This window comes from Crocodylus porosus, unplaced genomic scaffold (assembly GCF_001723895.1).
Source record: "Crocodylus porosus isolate Cpor-Errol unplaced genomic scaffold, CroPor_comp1, whole genome shotgun sequence".
Classification (NCBI taxonomy): domain Eukaryota; kingdom Metazoa; phylum Chordata; order Crocodylia; family Crocodylidae; genus Crocodylus; species Crocodylus porosus.
The window spans coordinates 63,761,823-63,783,241 of NW_017728948.1; the positions used below are offsets into that span (position 1 = coordinate 63,761,823).

At 40.0% G+C, this 21,419-nt stretch overlaps 1 protein-coding gene across 3 annotated transcripts; it reads right to left on the reverse strand.

Moving 5' to 3' along the window:
* Positions 1–4,789: 4,789 nt before the first annotated feature.
* Positions 4,790–21,280, reverse strand: CUNH4orf47 (chromosome unknown C4orf47 homolog). 3 transcript variants are annotated; one of them, XM_019553409.1, is made up of 8 exons: positions 21,141–21,280; positions 19,961–20,131; positions 17,936–18,155; positions 11,975–12,112; positions 11,786–11,861; positions 10,557–10,736; positions 8,625–8,797; positions 4,790–5,088 (listed from the first exon to the last, which is right to left on the reverse strand). In XM_019553409.1, exons 2-8 carry the CDS (start codon positions 20,055–20,057, stop codon positions 5,046–5,048), a joined length of 927 nt encoding a protein of 308 aa, XP_019408954.1. In that variant the 5' UTR covers positions 20,058–20,131; positions 21,141–21,280; the 3' UTR covers positions 4,790–5,045. The 3 variants fall into 3 exon arrangements, with proteins under 3 accessions (XP_019408954.1, XP_019408956.1, XP_019408955.1); XM_019553411.1 differs by lacking the exon at positions 21,141–21,280 and adding an exon at positions 20,851–21,125; XM_019553410.1 differs by lacking the exon at positions 21,141–21,280 and having other exon boundaries at positions 19,961–20,844.
* Between the last annotated feature and the right edge of the window lie 139 nt (positions 21,281–21,419).

Here is a 21,419-nt window from a genome sequence, read left to right on the forward strand (position 1 = left end):
TTTTTTTTTTTTTTTTTTTTTTTTAAGGGGGAGTATGAAAGGGAGCTCTGGCATGTGCAAAGAGATCAGCAGTTTTATCTGTGTTATTTAAAGTTACCCCAAAACTTAATCCCCTCCCACATAATGGGAGAGACTGATTTGCTTCTGGATTTCCTCTTGGATATTCATGGATATTCCATGAAAATTTGTGAAGAAATTTCTGATTACAAGTGTACAGCTTTGGTATATAATCCATGAGGTGTGCATCATACTTTATAACATTTTACCGGGCTAGTGGTTTTTTGTTATCATTATTTTTATTTACCCAATTTTGAACCTAAGTACCTTTTCAGATAAAATTATTGACTAAAAGTATTAACATATCTGAATACTTGTTTGAGTTTTCTGGCCAGGTAAGTTCTACAACCAGTTTAAGATTTATTTTTCTAATTTTAAGAATTTCTTGCTTCTAAAAAAACCCATTCTACATAACACAACATTTTTTTTTCCTGATACAACAGAACCACAATGAGGACATTATCCAAAATATCTTGAAGGCCTGGGAGTTTTTCTTTTGATGTAAATGACCCTTAGACTGGACCTTTAAAGTGATAAATTGTGCTTTCAGGGCCATTCCCCATTTTTGTCCCAATTATGACCTGAAAGGAATTATTGCTATTTTAAAAAGAAAACTGTCTTTCTTTTTCAGGCAATTCCAGTTAAACTGCAACAGTCTCTTGATTCAGAGAAACTGTAATAAACAGTCCTTCTTTTAAAATAATTAAAAATTCTACTGTCTGGTTATTTCATTACCACAGTGACCTTTTTGTTTAAAGCTTTTGTTTACAGTCAGCATTTTCCCACATGCTTTTTTTTGAAAGCCAGACTCCTGGCTGCATTTCATTTTTACTAAAGGAGATTTGCTGCAGCTGTAAATTGTTATAGCCCCAGTAAAGTCAAAGAAGCCATGACTATTTATGCTACCTATGGTTCTCACCCACAGATTTTAAGCCTAGAAGGGACTGTTAGCTTTTTCAATCTGACTAACTGCTTAACAGAGTCCAGAACAATGTGCATAGTTATTCTGGCATTTCGCCCAATAACATAAATTTGAACTATGCATCTTTTATTAAGACATTCAGTCTTTCTTATGGTTAATGATACCTAACCCAGACTTTTAATCAACATTTTCTTTGTTTTACAAATGTTTTAATTAACAACTGGAGATTTAAGACATTTGCTAAAACATCTCATTTTTCTAGTGTAGCTATAAGTAGGTAGAGGGACATAATTTTGTAGGGAGATTAGAGAGGAAAGTAGAATCCATTACTACAGAAATAGTCTCCTCATCCTATGGGGTTGGGGAAGGGAGGAATGTCACAGAAATGTTTCTTATATGATACTTCATCTATGACGATTAGTATAATGGCTCTGTAGCCCCAGAGGCAGTACTGTAGTTTACTTTTTCACTCTACTGCGTTTTTCAAGGGATCATTTTAGCTACCTCAAAGGCACTACTGCCAAATCATTTCATGAAAGAAAAATAAAACAACAAACTGGAGTTCCCCGAATCCCTTCTATAGACTTGTATTTGCTTTAGTAGGATGAGATACACTCATTTGGGTACATCTTTTGCAGGCCAGAGGCATGAGAGGTAACTTCCTAATGTTCAATAAAGCATCAAGGCACATAACAGCTCTTTTCTAGCATTTGTGACTGTGCTTCACATATAGATGAGAAGCTGTAGCGCTACTGAACCAGACTTAGCATAGGCAGTCGCTGTGTAAACCTTTCTATACAGCTCCATTTTTGTACCTTAACCCTCACGAGAAACATTGTTGATCTTCTTGTCTGGGAAATACTTTCCTGGCCATTTATAACAGTTGCATAGTGTTAGGCCAGGGGTGGGCAAAATGCGGCCGGGGGGCCGGATGCAGCCCGCCAGGCCATTCTATCCAGTCCATGGGGCCCCTAAAGAAATTTAGAAAATTAATATTTATCTGCCCTGGGCTGCCTGTCATGCAGCCCTCGATGGCTTGCCAAAACTCAGTAAGCAGCCCTCTGCCCAAAATAATTGCCTGCCCGTTGGTTAGGCTCTTCTAGTACATGGTTGTACAGCACAAAAGATCAAGTGGAGTTGCTGGGCACAACTGTAAATGTAGTCTGTGTATATTTTAGAATGTTTTTTGTACAAATAAAGTCTGCCCATTCTGATGTAAATATTTCCACATGCTTAGGAGTACCATTTGTTTCGCTAGTGATAGAAAAGGCCACTGTCTTGGAAAGCCAAATTCAGAAGAGACCTTAAAAGATATATTAATTGATGCGGAAGGTCTGCTTTTATTTAATACTGTTGTAAATATAGAATAACTTAATTGGCTTCAGTGAAATTGCTCCAGTTTGTTTTTTTTTGTGATACTTGGATCAGAATCTGGTCCAAAATGTGTTATGAACATGCGATCAGTTTTCAGTCAGAGGGTGAAAAAAAAAAAATTACTTACTGTTATTTTTTGTACTTTGTAGTGCCTTTCATCTTATCTACCCTGGATAACAATGAAGCCATATTTAAAGGCAGATTCTGAGAAAGTTCCAAATTCTACCATTTCAGTAAAATGGAGAGAAAAGAAGGGAAAGATCAGCAATAGAAATATTATTTTCTGTAAGCCAGTAGCACCTAAAGACCCCAACCATAATTGGGCCCCATTATAATAACAATAAAAAATAACTACTTTCTGCTAATACAAAGGCAAGCAAAGACACATTTTCTCCCACAGAAAACTTATAGTATTAGGCAGAAATCAGTATCATACCTCTTATGACTAGAATTGAGGCTGATCCACACAACCGATCTTTACTGACAAAGTCCAATGGAATTTTTAAACATTAATCTCTAATGAAAACTTACAGTCTCCAATGTTTCCGCTTTTTTAGAAAATGGAAAGATTGCTGAAATACAAAAGAAGCTAGAAGAGGAAGAGTTACAAAAAGGGAAGATGCACAAGGACCTCAAGAAATATTATAGCACTATTTCACTCAGCTGTACTATATCTGTAATCACTCAGGGAGTCAAGATTTAGAACTGCAGGCAAGAAGAAATGCAGCACAGTTTGCTTTGCTACCTAGTAATTTGAATCTAGAGAGTTCAGCAATGAAGAACACACAGAAGTTATTGTGTGTATATATATTTTTTTCCCTGGTATTTATTATGAAAAAGATACCAAAACATCAGTTAGTACAATCATCAATACCTATTTCACAATATAAAACCAGAGAATTTAAGAAAAGAAAAATAAATCTCTTTAGAAAGGTTGAGCACAAAAACTATATTCCAAATACATTTTAAAAATATGCTGCTGGGGGCGTTTTGCAGTAACTTTTGGAGACAAAATCTCTATTGATCTCAATGGGAATTTTTTAAGAGCTTGCCAATAATTTGATTCTCATTTCTATACTGTCAAATATTTAAAAATGTGGTGTTTGGTCAGAATATTAGTACAAATGTTGACAATCAGTTGGTGAAAACCATGTGGTAGGACATTCTTAGAATCTCTATGGGTACTAAAATGAGTCCACTAATAAAAGTTGATACAAAAACACTGCCTTAATGTAATATTACTTTATATTTAAATGTTCAAAATGGAGCATTTTGCGAATTTTTATACTAATTTAACCTCGATATACCAAAATGCTGCTCTGAATACTTTCAACTTCATACAAGTGCTAGATAAAGAACTAATTAGATGGGAGAAGTCAGGGCAGAGGGGGGTTATATAACCCTGCCCTGTCTTCTCCCTAATTTCAGACTAGCACAGCTAACTGCCTTTCTATTTTAGGATGGGAGTTATGGTTTGTATTTGTACTCAAGATCCTAGATTAGAAGAGCTATTTTTAAAGGCACATTAGATTCTTCATGAAGATGACAGAACTTCATGCCCTCAGGAGCCCAAGAAGAACAACGTGAACTACTGATTAATGGACCTACTGGCAGTCTTTACTAAGAAAAGTTTGTGGTCTCAATCCCTTTTCGAACAGTGGGTGATCTTTTTGAGAAAGCTGTCTTAATTGAGGATATATCCAGATATTTCTGAAGATAATCACAGAATCATAGACTATTAGGGTTGGAAGGGACCTCAAGAAGTCATCTAGTCCAACCCCTTGCTCAAAACAAGACCATCCCCAACTAGACCATCCCAGCCAAAGCTTTTTCTACCCGGGTCTTAAAAACCTCCAAGGATGAAGATTTCATAACCACCCTGGGTATCCTGTTCCAGTGCTTTACTGCCCTCCTAGTGAGAAAGTATTTCCTAATATTCAACTTAAATCTCCTTTGCTGCAACTTGAGACTGTTGCTCCTTGTTCTGTCATCTGCCACGACTGAGAAAAGTGTAGCTCTATCCTCTCTGGACCCACCCTTCAGGTAGTTGAAGGCTACTATCAAATCCTCTCTGAGTCTTCTTTTCTGCAAGACTAAATAAGCCCGGTTCCCTTGGCCTCTCCTCAGAAGTCATGTGCCACAGCCCCTGAACCATTTTCATTGCTTTGCAATCAAAATGCAACAAATCAAATAATACGTTTTGGCATCCTTAAGATACACATCAAACTTCATTATTTCTAAAGGAAAATGTTGACCTTATCTTCACCTTGAATAATAGTTCTTCTCCTTGGTTAATATACTGACGATTACTTCAGAAAAGGCAATGTCTGGTTCTGGTTGCCACCATCATGAAGTGGATCAAATGTAACATCTAAAGGATACACACTAAAAATGTATTACATATACAAATTGTCCCAACAATATAAGCAAACTATATCATCCAGAGATCTTAATTTATATCAAAATAACTTCCTTACAGACTTTATAAACATCTGTAAATAACATATGCATTTTTGTTTATAAATTTATAAAATATAGCCTCAAACAAGATGCAGGTAAACGCTGTGTTGCCTTATTTGACTGAATTCCATCTTCCACAAAACTTTTATTTACTTCATATATTCATTAATTACTGAATTGTTACAGTTTAGTCTTAGAAGGGTGTTCTTAATCATGCTGCTGGGAGCTAATATTATGTCAGATGCGCAGTCTTGTAGTTCATTATGTTTAATGATCTGAAATGAGTCAAGTGAAAAGAAGTTTCCATTAGATTTACCATATTTGCTTGACAAAGTTTTCTCCCCCCCATTTAATATGTGGAAAAATGTCTCTTGAATGGATTTGAGAATGAGGCAGCAGGGGGTAGCGGGTAGAAAAGGAAAGGGGCTCTGGATCTGGCCCTATCCCAGGGCTGTGGCCTGAGTTACAACTGTGACCCACCCACCCCCACCTCTTCCCCCCTACCTACCCTGTTGTCTCTTCTCTGCCCCTCTCCCCTCAACCTGCCCCTTTCCCATCCCACTCCCTGACCCCCTACCATCTGACTGTTCACTGCCCTCCCACTGCCTGCCCCCCAACCCCTTCCCTCACCCTCCCTACTGCCTCTCCTCTGCTTCCCCTGCTATTGTCTGCCCCCCTCCCACTGCTCTTCCTGCTGTAGCACTGTGGGAAGAAAATTTAAGATGATCCTCCAATATTTATACACTATACATGGAAAATTATAACAAATTTATAAATCTAATAGAAGCTAACTATTGAGGGTCATCTTGAATTGGAGTAAAAACAATGTGTCAAATATCACTGTGCAAAATATGAGTTTGAGTTGTAGAGAGAACTTTTTTTAAACAAAACAAACTAGTCCTCCAGTTGCATCTACTATAGCAAGGGTCCTATATGCAAAATCCTTTTTATTTCAGCAGGATCCTACATGATTACAAGCATTCTAGGATATCGGACCATGGTCTGAATATTAGCATATAAGTTTTGCAGAGAATAAAAATTGTGAAGTGCTGTAAAGCATTGTAAAAGTAGATGTTCTGGAAAAAAGTATTCATCACATTTCTTAAAGATCATGAGTTATGACTTCCATGTTTAAAATACATTCGGTTCAATAGACTTATCCAATACAACTCGAGAAATCACATTGAGGCAAACTAAAATTTGATTGTTTAAAATCCTAAGGAATTCCTTAAAAGGGATGTCATGGGGTGGGGGGAGGTCTGAAAAATACTGCTTTCCATTTTCCTCTGCAGGGCTTATCACAGATTTGTGAATCCATTCGGTCAATTTCGGTATACAAAATGATTCAAATCATGACTGCTCTTACTGCAGTTACTGGCATGTCACTACCAGTTATCCCCCCTTTCAAATTTAAGGCCTAGTTTGCACACACATTTTTTATATCAATAAGTAAGTTTCACTTGGAAACATGAATTAGTTATAAGTAAGTATACTGGTACAAGTTCTACTGTAAACACACTATTAATTACAAAGATGCCTTATGCCAGTATATCTTATTCCTGTTTCTACTTTCGGTATATAGGTGGTTTGGTATCGAGGCACCTATATAACTGAGTAGACATTTAGGGATGTTCTACCATTTGAACTATATTGGTACAGCTAAAACAGTATGTTTTTTTTTACTATGGTCCTTACTACTTGCTTATTTTGGGTGGCTCCTGGGGCTTTTAACCCCTGGATTGTCCACACATCAACACCTTAAAGTGGTTTTAAACACTTGTTATGCAACTCAAAGCAAGGGCAAATGGTGCCTCCTGAGTCTGGGGGCGCAGCAGCCGACTGCCAAGCTCAGAATCGCCACCAGCGGTGAAACCAGTGACACCAGAAGTGCACTTCCTTTGGCACTTCCAGTTTCATGCCTGGCACTTCCAGGGGGTGCATGGCCAATCTCAGGGGGTACACATGCACCCATGTGCACCCCCTACGTGTTAACGGCTCAAAGTTATGCCACTACAGGGCAGGATTATCTCTGATCTGCACTACCCAGTTCCTGTTCCATTAAAATGTGTCCATCCAAGTCAAAAGTCCTCCAATATCCCAGGATCTCTCATATACAGTGGCAATGCGTAGGGGTACACAGGAGTGCACGTGCACTCCCTGAGAGTGCTGGTGCACCCCCTGACAGCCAGCACTCCTCACTTAGGCGATGGGCAGGGTGCTCCCCTTGTGAGCACCAGCCAGGGAATGGGGGCTCCAGGAGAAGTGCTGCTGGCACTTCTGGGTTGGCAGGATTGGCCATGGGGGCACCCCCCCAGTCAATGAGATCGGCTGACTTGCCACTAGGGGGCATGTGACCCCCCCCAACTCAGGAGGCACCAGTCGCCCATGCTCATACACCCTCCTGCCCCTCCTCCCCCCACCTACTCATACCTTCATAAACAGGGATAGCAGCATGAACTGGGATAGCAGCCTGTTCTAGCTCACCAGCTCTGTAGCGGCAACTCACAAGTACAGCTCCTAGTCCTGCCCCTGCTTACCAGGCTTCTAGTGACCAAGTTACAGCCATGCAGGTAGGGGACAGCCAGAGAAGACTTCTAGACTAAGGGTCTGACTGCTTCAAACTCCAAGCTAGCACTAACACCAATCAACATTTGTGTGGCCCTAAAATACACTCAGCTAAGCCCTTAATTTCAGTGACTAACAGATAATATGGAGCAACAAATGGCTTATAGTTTGGCCTTGCCAGTACAAATCAAAACTTTAAATTTAGCTCTGTAACCATAAAAATGCTGCTTAACTACAGCAACCAGCCACATAGTAGTAAAAGATGGTAATCAGAACAGTGCTGAGGAGCAAGAGATTATATGCTTTCAGCATGTAGTTTAAAAAAAAAATCTAAACAACAGATCTGACGCAGAGTCCTTTGTGTCAAGTTCTTAAATGATAAGCAGGTAAGATGTGCACATCTTTCAGATTCCACTAAGTATGCAAAAGCTATAACTCTATGTGCAGTTCAGTGGTTTGTGTCTATTGTTATAGGTCTGCAGTTGAAAATCTTTTCTTAAAGAAAAAAATATAAAGGATACAATCTAATTTTGTCCCCCCAGTGTACTGTAACTGCTCCTGAAATTTTGGAAAATAAGAATTAGGAGACAAAATTAATTCCAAATATAAAAAGCCCTAAATTAAAAGAAAAAAAAAAGGATACATCCACAGGTACACTGAGTGGGGTGTACCCATATATAGGTATACATAAACACTGCTAAAGGAGTGTTAATGTTGAAAAGTAAAGCACTCTTAACCTAGTAACTACCAGATCCTAAAATCTATCTATGTTCTAAACCGCACAGACTTTGCTTAGCTACTATTACTACAGGTAGCATCTTGGCCACCAGAGGGAGCCAATTCTATTACACAAAATTAGTAAAAACACAAGTCTGGTTTTAGTAAGACACTTCCTGGGTTTTCCATACACTATATATAGCAGGGAATGTAAAAAAAAGTCAAAATCATTAGGTCAGTGGCATATATACTGTATCATTCTTAAGGCCAGTGGGGTATATATTTCATTTTAAAATTAATCTGCGCATATCAAAGATACAAGGAATAAATCCTGAAATTAATTTCCTCTGTAGGTCTCCTATCCTTTTGTCATTAGCCCATTGGTTAGAAGAGAGAGAAAAAAGTTGTTTACATGTATTTAGTGTAATAATTTAAAAACAGGCAACCAAACTATTTTATGTAGTAGTGAATTGTTTTGCTGTTGCTTGACAATAAGCATTAAATATCAACATACATGTCAAACACAAACCTTGTTATATTTAAAGCCATTATACTCGTAACTGGTCTGCTTTTTGGTCCAGGAGAAGGGTGAAAAATCTGTCCTTCTTTATTGGTTGTGATGGCCTTAGAACGTTTGATGACATAGGGGTCAGCAGAATGGGAAGGATAAGGATCAAACGTGCCAGCTTTCATGCCACCTGGCTGTGTTAAAAAAAGAAAAAAGTTTCCAAGTGTTAGATTCTAAAGTAATTGTTATAATTAATGTTTTTTTAAAATACGAGGTCACACAGAACATTGCCTGGCAGATCACATCCAACTGAGTAAATGTAAGATAAATATGCACCACAGGTGCTTGAAGTCAAGCTATAACTTAAAAAATGTTTAGATAATCATAGAAAATCATGGAAAAATAGAGCTGCAGAGGCCTTTCAGAGGCTATCTGGTCCTAACGGATTCTTCAAGGTAGTATTGTGTCAGACTGTCACAGACAAATGTTTATTTAACCTGGATTATGAGTAAAGAATCTTAAATATAGAAAGAGAATTGAAAAAAAACAAAAACATTAAAATGTGTGGTTAGATTGTGGTAAAGATGAAAACTCAGAAGTCACTACTGGTTTGAAGCAGTACAACCTTGCTTGTGATATAAATAGTAGAAAATGCAGCATATCGCAAAGCTCAAACATTATCATCATCTCAAGTTATCTAACAATGCCCACAGCAAGACAAGAAACACCACTGGCTTGTTTGTATAAGTCCTCCCTCTAATACTATAGAAATTGCCGTTTTAACTAAAATTTCCCATGTTAAGTCAGTGTTTGTAAATTTTGCCCAGCCACCTAGTTTTGGAAGCTGTTTGAAACCATTAATGGCCAATAGCCCTCTATGTCAAACAAGTCCCTAGCACACGGCTGGACAAAATATGGCCTGTGGGCCTATTGATTGCATCTGGCCCGCAGCTGTCCCTGCAGTGCTCCCCTTCCATATCCCCCAACGCACTAACCCCCCACACCGCTCCCCACATATCCCATAAAAAAGCAATACTTTATTTTGATCTATTATGCAATTGCTTCTATATATACTATTCAAAAAACAAATCAGGACAAAAATATTTATTGAAATTAAAATATGTTATAGTAGATGTTTGATTCTTCATATGTGATTTGTTTTTTAACTAAAATTTGTTAAAATGATATCTCCTGAAAGATGTTGTTTGCAGCCCCTGACAGCTAACTAACTCATAAAGTTGCCTGCCAGCTGAAATAATTGCCCACCCCTGCACTAGCACAAATTGCAATGACGCTTAAACAGGGGTAAACTGGGCTCAAGGTATATACCACTGCAGAAAGAAAAAAAAAAGTATAAATATATAGGAGTAAGACCATTTATACTTGATTTTTACTGCCTGTGGAACACAAAGATGTAATTTGCTTTTGAATTTCAGTAACATTCTTTCAGTTGTGGAAATTTTGCTTCGTTCTATCATATAGCCCTTCATTTTTAATCTTTTGTTTGGAAAACGGTTATTAGTAGCTTCTGTATCTGTGTAAGATCAAACTGGTTTTCATTGCTTCATAAATTGGAATTATAGCTGATACAGTATACCCATCATACCTTGCATATATGAGGAATATATACATACCTCACTATATAAAGAATATGCACATTCCTCACTTAAACACCATCTTCACCTAACCCACTTCAAAGAGGATCAACTTAAATGAATGGCTTGCATTCAAAAGCTTGTCTAATTCTATCCCAACTATGCAGTTAGTCCAATAAAAGATACCACCCTAAGAAATCCTTGCCTCTCACTACATAAAAGCATTTGCAATAAAAGACCAAGAAGTTGCTTCGCATCTTCTATGTATTACGAGCAAAACTTTTTATGTGAACAGCATGAAATATTTGGATTTCTGTATTGTGCTTATAGTAGAATAGTAGGTGGAGAATAAACTCACCTTTTTAGAAGGAGAACTTGGTTTAAAGGGTGATGCAATTGGCTTTTCTGGGGGTGGCTTCTTAACTGGGGGCAAAGGTTTGTCATCGTGATATGGATTCACATCAAAATACTCCCGCGGACAGAGACTGAGCTTGAAAGGCCCTCCTTTAACTAAATTCTGATGTACTTCATGGGCTTTCTGTAACATAAATAATGATTTTACTCTCGCTATTTTCCTCAGGAAAAAAAATAAATTTAAATTTAGTCTTGAAGAACACTTGCTATAGCTTCCTCCGCTAATGGTTTGCAGTGGTTTTCACAAATCAGAGGGTTCACTATAATTCATAATGGCACAACCCAGTAAGCATAAAACATGCTATGGAACAATGGAGTACTTAAGATTTTTCTACACTGTGTGGCCTATCTGTCCTGCTTGCAAAGCCAACCACCAGGCAACCTCACCAAAGGGCTGCACATAATCTCTACCCACGTCCATACTGGTAATGCAGTTATACAGGTTTCATGAAGCAAGGTCATAATTAGAGGAAGGGCAGCTATCTATTAGATGTCACACATCTTTCAATCAATTTTAGAGCTTTCAAGTGATGCCATACTAATAACCCAAAAGGATGAGCAAGAAGCAAGATTTTTACTAATACCTTTTATTAGATTGCTGGAGATATTACACAAGCTTTTAGTCATAAAAAGTCACCTCTCAGGTCCCATAGCTGGTTCAGCAAGAGATATTAGCAAGCAAATACTGCTTCTCACATTCCCTGGACCATCACAGCAACCCTATCTAGTACAAGAGGATGAGGCCCTTTACTGATTCTTGGGCTTCTCCAAGGGACTAGCACGCAGTGTTTATCTTTCAAGGTCTGGCAGATGCCTCAGATTCAAATCCATTCATGGCACTTCCCTTTTGTGTTTTACTAGCATTGCAGAAAGTTTGAAAGAAGCAAGGTTTTGATCCAAGCCTGGGTACCATAATACTAATAAAAACTAATTTGTGTCTCCCTAAATTAGGTGTTTTGGCTCAAATTGAGTGATAGGACACACGCTGGAATGTTTCCTGATAATAAAAAGGGAAAGGAAAACAATCATATTCCTAGTGAAATTTAAAAAAAAAATAAAGCCAATTATCTGGGGTCTGGTTTGCAAATAAATAAATACCGTTCACTTTTTGATAAAAAGCAATCCCTTGGGATTTGCAAATAACAATTAAAGAAAGACACAAAGTAATTTTACCTTTGCATTTATCCTTCCTATTTCATATACGTCAGCTGAGTGCGGATACTGTTTACCTATAGTAAGATTTGGATATCTGTATGAAGAAAATTAGTAATGAGGATCTCATAGCTCAAAAGCTTCAAAGGTTTTAAATACTATGAAATAGTTAATGAAATACCATTCTGGAAGTAATATTGAATGTTTTACCCATATCCAGTCCCTTTCTTTCCAGGATTTGTGTACAAATTCTTTCCAGGAGGAACATATCTCTCTATGGCTTTTAGCTGAGCACTGAAATATGGAAATGGACCTCCTATGGTTCCAAAATAGCTACCCAGTCCACATCTGAAATATAAAATAAATACCTAATTAAATTAATATTTATACTTCATAAATAATTAGCAAATATTTTGTATTTTCTGGCTTGAAAATGAGGCAATTATAGTAAGTGAAAAATAAGCAAATAAATCTTGCAAATAAATTGTGCATTTTGCATGTACAATGCTGATTTAGTGTGTAGTGTGGCAGAAGCATACAAAAGAAGTAAACGCGGACAGAGTTAAAGTTTTGAGGTAACTTAATAATAAATGTCCACACTTAGCAGGTCTTGGCTGTTGGATTGTTAATTTTAACCTAACCTTGTTTTCATTTTTTTAATGTCAGATTTGTTTTGTAAGATTTTCCTTGTTAGACATCTACAGTTGTTACTCTGTTTTTGTCTTTGAATTTCCTAATCCAGTTTGTTCCAAAAGTTTTCAAGGTATCCCCAGGGCCAGCTACCCATTCAGAAGAATGCTGTCAAGCTTGCATGAGGAAGTCTGCAAGGAATTAAGTTCAGCTATACATGTCCCTAAGATGCATTTTGCCAAAGAGCCTGTAGGCTTTGATGCATGTTTTACAACAGTTCATTCAGCCATGTGTGTTCTTATAAACTTATAAAAACATATCTTAATACATATACGCTTCCCCCAACACTCCCCAAACTAGTGAAAGGCACTACCTATAATCAAAGGCAATAGCAAACATTTAGGATTTTGCTTTTAGAGGAAGAAAATTTGGAATTATTTTTAAAAAGTGAAAAAACCTCTCTCATTATCTTGCATGTCATTTACCCCCCCACACACCATAAATACTCATTTTGAATTTGGCCTCCTAAAGTTACCTTTTGAAAGAGTGTTATAGGGCTCAAACCAATGAACAATTATCTATCTTCTAGGAGGAGGCAAGGAACACAAGCATGTCTGCCAATCTGTAGTAACTGCTTTGTCTGTCTGCTCCTACCCTGTGATAAACTAAACCAAGCAAGTTACCCCTGAATGAAGCAGATGATAAATTTTTGTAGTTTAGCTTCAACTTTCCAAATGACATAGCAGAGGTGAAATAGTTACAGTGGATTCAGCTGACCCACAGTAAGCCCTCCACCCTCCCCCTTTTTCATCTCATATAATTGTTGCATCTATCTCTGTCCACCCACAAATAGTTCCATGTAGGATGAAGAGAAAACATCTAACACAGGTTTTAACAAAAACCTAATCCCAACTAATATGGTATTTAAACTACAGATTTAAACACACACACAAAAAAAATCAGAAGTCTTACAGGAAGTTTAATTTGCTCATACTGAAATCAAATGGTCTTAAACAGTGGTGCTCAACCTTCCAGTCTCACAAGCTTGAAGAGTGGATTGGGGCTGGTTTGTGGGCCAGATCCCATATGCAGGGTCAGCTCATAGGCCGTTTCATGCGGGGTCAGCCTATGAGTCAGATCCCACATGGTGATTGCTTCACGGGTGAGATCTGATGTGCTGGCCCAAACCTGCATGCCTAGATGCAATCATACGCGGGTAAGTCCCCTGCACCTGAATCCAGCTGCAAAGCAAATCTATGTACTAGACCAATCTTGCATGTAGCACCACTTTATTGGCCCTCCAGAGCTCCCCGTAGGCATGGAAATTTGGGAGTAAGGGAGCAGCACTTAACACTACCATTACTCCCACACCGCCAAATTTCCAGACCTAGGGTGAGTCCTGGGAATGGATGACATGGCTCCATGAGCCAGAGGTTGACTACTTGCTCATCTTCGTATATTTGCAAGTTATATGATACACTTATAATATAACCCCAATCCAAAATTTTCTATTGATCAGCCCTTAGCTAACAAATCAGCATAGCTCTATCAAACTGGCTGAGGACTTGATCCTAGTTAGGCTAGTATAGTTTAGCTCAGTCCCTATCTGCACAGGCACAGGAGATGCAACTGCTAAGTCCCACATGCTTCCAAGCCAGTTGACCCTCAGAAAAGAGAAGCTAATCACCGCTTCTAGCTCTGAGTTTCTAGCTAACACTCACCAACTCATACGTCTATATGAACCTTTGCCTAGGACATGGCATTCTACCATCTAAATGTCTCAGACCCTGAAACCAGTATCTCAGACCTTGCAAGTGTCCAGTCAGTTCACCAAGACTGTGAGCACTCTGGGCTTTTAGACTTGCCCCTTTTGCAGACAACGCAGCAAAAAAGCAAGGAACACAGGCCTAGCAAAGGAACTGAATTCCAGACACTTTACTCATGAAACCACTGGAGTGTTGATTTTTTTAAAAACAAACATAAGTCCTAAGGCACAGCCTTTCTAGCCTGATCTCACTCCTACTTTGCATCCAGTTTGGCTGTGTATCAGGCTGCATAGAACTTCTTTGACCCTTTCTCCTGCATTCCTTCTTACATGTGATAGTTGGTCTAAATGTGTTCAAAACACAATACGAAATGGAGTTCATAATTTAGTGCAAATATTTCTCTCTCCAATGTGGGGAAGCCAAGGATCATGCAGGTATCAAATTTATGCCTGATTAGTTACTGCGCAGTAATACATGTGTAGACCTGTTACTATGCAGTAACTGAGGGGGCCTCTCTGCTGGGTCTGCCCAGCCACGAGGGGGTCGGACTGATCCTAGCCCCAGGGCTCCTAGCTGGCTGCCTCTCCTGGCTTCAACTTTAGTTAGTCCCAAGAGCTGGCAGATATGTAGCCAGTGGCCACAGGGGCACATGGCAAGGTGCTTTAATCTGGGACTAAATTTAGTCCCAGGATGCCTGCATGTGTAGATGCTGGCCTATTCCCGCTTACTGTACAGTAAATTTAAGCCGGCATAAATGCATGTGTAGACACTCTCACAGTTACCCAAATACCTATATGAACATAATGATCATCATAGGATGCAGAGGGTATCCCTTTGGTCTAGAAAAAGGAATAGCACACCATAGCCGGCAGAGTGGGAGAATTCTAGATTAATATAATGTGCATACTTCAGAAGCTATTCCATAAGGCTTTGCCTGCTCCACCTTGGCCCTGAAACAGCACAAGGGAAGCAAAACCTGCTGCAATAAATCTGTGACTGACAAATTACAAAAGAACCCCAAGTGAAATGGTTTCACGAGGGACCTCTAACCTGCTGGTGACAGAATATAAACTAAATAAAACTACGAACCAGGATATCCAGAAGGCACTACAAATGTGGAAGCAGAAACTGGAGCATCCTTAAAGGTATTGGCTGTTCAATCCCAGGCTCAGGGCAATTCATTTGCAATATGTAAAGAGCAAAGGCACACCTGGCATTATATTACCATATTTTCTCACAAACAACATGCCTGAGATATAATACATACCTTGTTTTTGAAAGGTAGAAAGAAGGAAAAAAGACCTTTCCTTGTAGTAACTGAATTACAGCAGCTAGGAAGCAGAGCCTGCTCAGTGTTCTGTGAGTCATGTGCAGAAACTGTGCAGAAACAGTGACTCTGTGAGTTATGTGCAGAAACCGTTTTTACTGTACTTCTCACATGTAATGCACACTACAATTTCCAGCAGCAGTTTTTTAACAAAAAAGCGTGTCTTGTATGTGAGAAAATATGATATTCTGTAAAGGTGCATTAATACAGTGGTCCCATATCGGATTGACACATATACGAAGAAAAGTGACAGTATTGGCAATTGGGGTGTAGGTTGTAGCTGTGTTGGTCTAAGGACATAGGCAGACAAGGTTCCTTGGGTAAATCTGATATCTTTTATTGGACCAACTTAAATAGTTGGAAAACAATTATTAAGAAGGCTTTCGGGTTCAAAAACCCTTTGTCAGGCTAAGGAAGTTTCAGCAGTTGGTGTGTGCTCTTCCTGGACTGCTGAAACTTCTTTAGCCTGATGAAGGGTTTTTGAACCTGAAAGCTTGCTTAATAATTGTTTTCCAAATATTTAATATTAATATTTATAATTAATATTAATAATTAATATTTAATGTTATTGGTCTAATAAAGATATCAGATTCACCCAAAGAACCAGTATAGGCAATTGGCTTTTTATGGCTGATGGGGCTGATAATTGTCCCATGCATGCGCACAGCAACAGCGCAGCACACAGATGGCAAGGAGCACAGCTCAGCAGCATGGAGAGCAAGTCTGTTGTGAGGGAAAAGGCATGGGGGAAGGGAAGGGATGCTGGGGGGCAGATCAAGGCCCCACTAATGAGGGAAGGTGTGGGGCTGGGGCAGGGGCAGGCGCTGCACAGCTGGGGTGGGGCATGGGATGGGGCTATGAGTGGCTCATCCAGGGGTGCAGGGCAGTGGGCAGCTCCTGCTGCTGCATACACCCCGGGACAGCATGAGGACGTGTGTCCCCGGATCTGCGCGTGGGACAAGGGCGGGCTGCCACTGCAGGCTGGGGCTGGGGCGGAACCAGACTCTTTCTGGTGGGGGGCTGGGCCAGGCTGTGCTGGGGGTGGGCAGCAGCAGTGCTGGGAACAGGGGCTACAGCAAATTTGGGGGTGGCTGCACCCCCCCATAACCACCTTCCAGTGCCACCACCTGCCCCAAGCACAGCCCAGTCCGACCCCCACCACCAGGAAGAGCTCAGCATTACCCCAGTCCCAGCCTGCAGCAGCAACCCACCATTGCCCTGCACACAGATGTGGAGCCACACACTCCCCGCAGGAGATGCACACCTCCCCTGCAACTCCATCCTGTGCTCCACCCCAGCTGGGCAGCACCTGCCCCTGCCCCAGCCCTTCTCCCTCCCTCACCACAGGGGCCTCAATCTGCACCTCCCATGTCCTTCCCTCTCCCCTCAGCCCTTTCCCCACAGCAGACTTACCAGCTGGATGCCACTTTCTATTCTGCCTGGCTGCATATCGGAATTGGATCAGTATTGGCCAATATGGCTCACTAAAAATCGCCCATCAGTATCAGCCCAAAAAATCTCTATCATTGCACCCCTAGTATTCTGCATATACTTATTGACTTTGTAATGTCTTTCACAAACAGCTCAGCCTCAAAGATAATTTCTAATGCTAGTAAGAATAAAGTGCATATAGGCTCCTTGTGGCACTAAGTTCCATCTAGGTCATGGGCACTCAGTGCTGCTTTTGTACTAATGGGTATCTGGAACAGTGGGTATTTGGAGCACACAATATGGGTGGGGGGACATTATGTGTTATTTCAAAATTCTGTCAGAGTTTGGTCCATACTTTTAAATATAGCTGTAGGACAATCCTTGGTTTTTTTTAAAAGATCAAAATATCTAACATATTTATTAAATCTAAATAACCCTTTTTCTTACCCATCTTTATTTTTATTACAAATAAAAATACCAGAATGCAGGAAAACTCCTGAGCATAGGTGCATACATACATAAAGATGCATGAAAACAGGTTTCTTTTCACAAATTGCTTTCTACATGCACCTGATCCTTCCCTCAACTTCAATTGTGTGAAGTTTCAGAGGGGCTCTTTGCTCAGAGAAATCAATGTTTTCATCAAAACATCATACACAGTAAAGACTAATCATGATAAGACCTATTATATATTTATATGTAATGTGTTTAAAAATTCTATGGTACTGGAAATCTTCCAGTTAAGATAGAAAACTTCAAGGAAGCTGATTCTGTCAGTCCCCTTCCCCAGGATGTAAAACTGCACAGCAGTACTGCTGGCTTCATATAACGTTCTACCACAGAACTTTAATGTCCCAATACTGTGTTTTAATGTTTCTTCTTTCCAATGTATTCTAGATAACTGCCCATAAAAATGATACTCTACTGTCATTAAAAGTTTTAATAGGGAATTTCATAAAAAATGTGTTTGATGTAGGAAGAAATAAAAGATTTTTAAAATCCTTTTCTATCACTTACGGCAATTTGTCTCCATTACTGGGAAGAAAAGCTTTGCCCAAATTTTTCTTTGATTCTGCCAATCTATATTGTCTCCTTAGCTGAACAGGGTTTGAATAGGCTTCACCTTCAAAAACCCTCACAAACTGGGGCTCAAAATAACCTGCCTGAAGAGCTGATAACATTTTGCTGCCTCCAGGTAATATCTGCCTGTTCTTGCTTGCAGCTTCATTAAACGGACCTTTAAAGACAAGAAGGGATCATAAATATCAACTCAACTATACACTTTTTCAGTTATCATTTAAAAATGAAATGTTCTAAATAGAAACACTGTGCATCTCGATGGATCAAAAGAACTGATACTGCAATACAGAATTTTTCACCTGTAAATCCTATGGGTAAGTTGGTAGTGACAGAAAGCTACTCAGTCAAGTTTCTAGAGAACACGTCCAGAACACAAAAAAACCTTTTGGAATTACTACTTTTCAGGGGAGGCCATAACTATTTTGTATTAACATCACTTCAAAAGAGCAGAATTATACTAAATGTCAAATGTTACCTTTTACCATCACAAGTAATACTTTGAGTATTCATGATTAACTCTACTGAACAAACATAGTAAGGAAAGAAACAGCCATAAATTTTAAAACATTCTCTCTCATCTACATAGGTCAAATCAGAACAGAGAAATAAAACGTAATCCCCAATTTAAACTACTGAGAGTATAATCTTACAAAATAAGTTTCTGCTGAAAACTGCACGTTAATAAAAATACTACCCATTTTTAACATCTCCAATAGGACACTCTAAATACTGTAGACAATTTACAATGAGCTACTTTCAAAAAATAGCAAACTAACTTTTTATTTTCTATAAGTATAATGTACAAATGATTTAAAGGGTCTTAATTTCATAAATTATTGATTTCAGAAATAAGGCTGTAACTCAGAAATATTAAAATACTATGGGTGTGCACCCATGTCTGTGCTCTCTCTCACTCTCTCTCTATATATACTATGTATATATGAGAGAAAGAGGAAGAACATGCATGCATGCACACACACACACTTATTTTATATCCTACAATGTAAAGTAATATAGGTATTAGCTGTACCTCAGGGCTGTCCAACTGGAGGCCCCTGCGCAGCCAGGGAGGGCCCAAGGAGTGCTGTGTGGTTCTGGCGCTTCCCACACAGCCAGGGAAGGGTTGCTGACACCTGTCCCCACAGTTTATGACCCACATGGCATGTGGCCTGGAGACTGTACACAGATGCCACATGCAGCCCTCAACCATATTGAAGCTGGACAGCCCTGCTTTATCTGGTGTATCTTGGAGGTTTCTTAAATTGCAACTGGCAGCCTGGTTACCAAATGTTATAAAGATATGTCTACATAGCTCAAAACTCACAGCTATTAATTGTATTCTGACTCATCAGGGTTTACCAATATAAAAAAAAGACGCATTATTTTTGAACATGCAAGCCCTGGAGGTTGGCAGTCTCAGCAAACTGACATTTGTAAGGGAAAGAATGACCCAATACTGTACAAACTAAATTAGTGCTGATGCAAATAATAACATTTGCTAATGTAAAATAAGTCCACTTGCAATATCAGCATACAAGGAGCCGCTGAACTATCAGTGCCACCACCCTGTATCCCAATGTATTGGGGAAAAGCCATTGGAACTTCCCACAGCTATCACAAACAAGGGGAGGAGTCACTGGGGCAAGAGTTACTCCACATCAGCTGGTAAGGACATACACCCTTGTAATTTCAGTATTATAATGTATAGGTAACTTAAAGAACAGTCCTGCAACCAATATTGTTATTAAACTACATTTTTTTCAGTTTTGCCAGTTTTTCCTTCGTTTTATATTTATTACAACACACGTGTCTGTTAAAAATAGATTATGCAAGGAAGACAGAGAACAAGACTTAAAAGATACAGTTATCTCCAATAGGAAAATAGTAAATTGGAAAATCAGTATAAAGACAGACATGCTAGAACTTATCCTTTCTGGTGAATAGTGAATGAAACATACGTACGCATATAATGCGAGGCATATTTATCACCAATGTTAACATATTCCATTTCACTGAAGAGGCCAATCCTCTCCATATCGGTTTTTCCTTCTGTAGGCATGGCTGGTTCTGTGTGACAGCACACTTGACTAGGTAATGCAGATGTTTCTTGTGCTCTTCTTCAACTGCAAATGCCTAACAAATGAAGTTACCATCAAAATCTGAAACAAAAAGACTTCACTATTAAAAACAACACCTACCATTTTTGGTACCAAATTTCTGTCATTCCAAAGTATTAGCACTCCTTACTGGTACTTTTCTACTGCACTTACAGGAAAACTCTGTATAAAGCAAGTCATAGGTTGACTAGAGGAAATACAAATGGGTCTTCAGTGGGCTAGTCAGGATAAAGCCAGAATTTCAGCATACTGTACCAATATGAATGCTGCCTACTTACATAAAAGTGCATAATGCTTTGTCAGTCCCAATTTGTTTTCTGTTGCTTACATCCTATCAAACTTCTGCTATGCACATACCAATTCAATGAATGACAACAACAACAACTGCCTAATTACATGGTATGTTTCAGCCCCTATCTACTTTAATTGCCCTCTAGTTAACTGCATGCAAACTCTGTCTCCTTTGAATGCAATTCCCTTGAAGCGCACCTGAAACATCCCAAGGGAAGCAGCTTTCAAACAGCTACCAGAAAAATGATACAGCAGCGTTAAGAGTGATGTTGTAGCCATGACACTCCAGAAATTAGGCAAGGGTTTCTCTGGGTGAGATCTTTTCTTGGATCAACTGCATAGGTGGGGTAGAGTTAGCCAAGATTTTGAACGCCTTGCATTGGACAGTGGCGTGTCTAACTCCATCCCATCTATATGCCTTAATGGTCCAAGACAAGTTCTCACCCAAAGAAATCCTGGCGGCTGTCCTGAACCAATCTGCTACCTGCCCTCATCAAGCTTTCTAACCGCAGCCCCCAAAAGGGAGGCCTGGAGAAGGAAGACAGCTGGTGGGTCTCAGGGCTAGCAACGAAGTGCCACGGGGCTGAGAGGGCTCAGTGGCTAAGGAGAAGCGCTTACAGCCGGAGGGAGGGAGGAGGAGGGGGCAGCAGCTGCCCGTAACCAGCCCTGCAGCAGACCGCGCCCGCACCCGTGCCCAAGCCGCGCGGCCGCTGCCGGCTGGCCCCCCGACCCGCGCGGAGCCAGGCTCGCCCGGGAGGCCGTAACGTCACAACGCGAGGATTCAAGGCGCCGCTGCCCCCGCGCTCGCTCCTGCCCCCAGCTGCTCAGGCCTCATTGTTGACACTGGTCGCCCAGGATTCGGGCAAGCCCAACCCCTCCTTACGCCCCCCCCATCTGCTGAACCTTGGTACGGCCCAGGCCACGTGCGCCTACGCTATGCCGCGGTGCGAGTTGGGAATTGTAGTTTCTCTCCTTGCCCTCCCACGTGACCTACCCAGGCGGTTCAGTGACGC

Excerpts from the sequence above, each read along its gene's own strand:
- CUNH4orf47 (XM_019553409.1), bottom strand. The coding sequence starts at position 20,057 with ATGCCTACAGAAGGAAAAACCGATATGGAGAGGATTGGCCTCTTCAGT. Across the intron at positions 18,156-19,960 it reads ATATGCCTCGCATTATATGC|GTCCGTTTAATGAAGCTGCA; the intron begins GTACGTATGTTT and ends TTGTCTTTAAAG. Across the intron at positions 11,862-11,974 it reads AAGAAAGGGACTGGATATGG|ATATCCAAATCTTACTATAG; the intron begins GTAAAACATTCA and ends TTCTTCATACAG.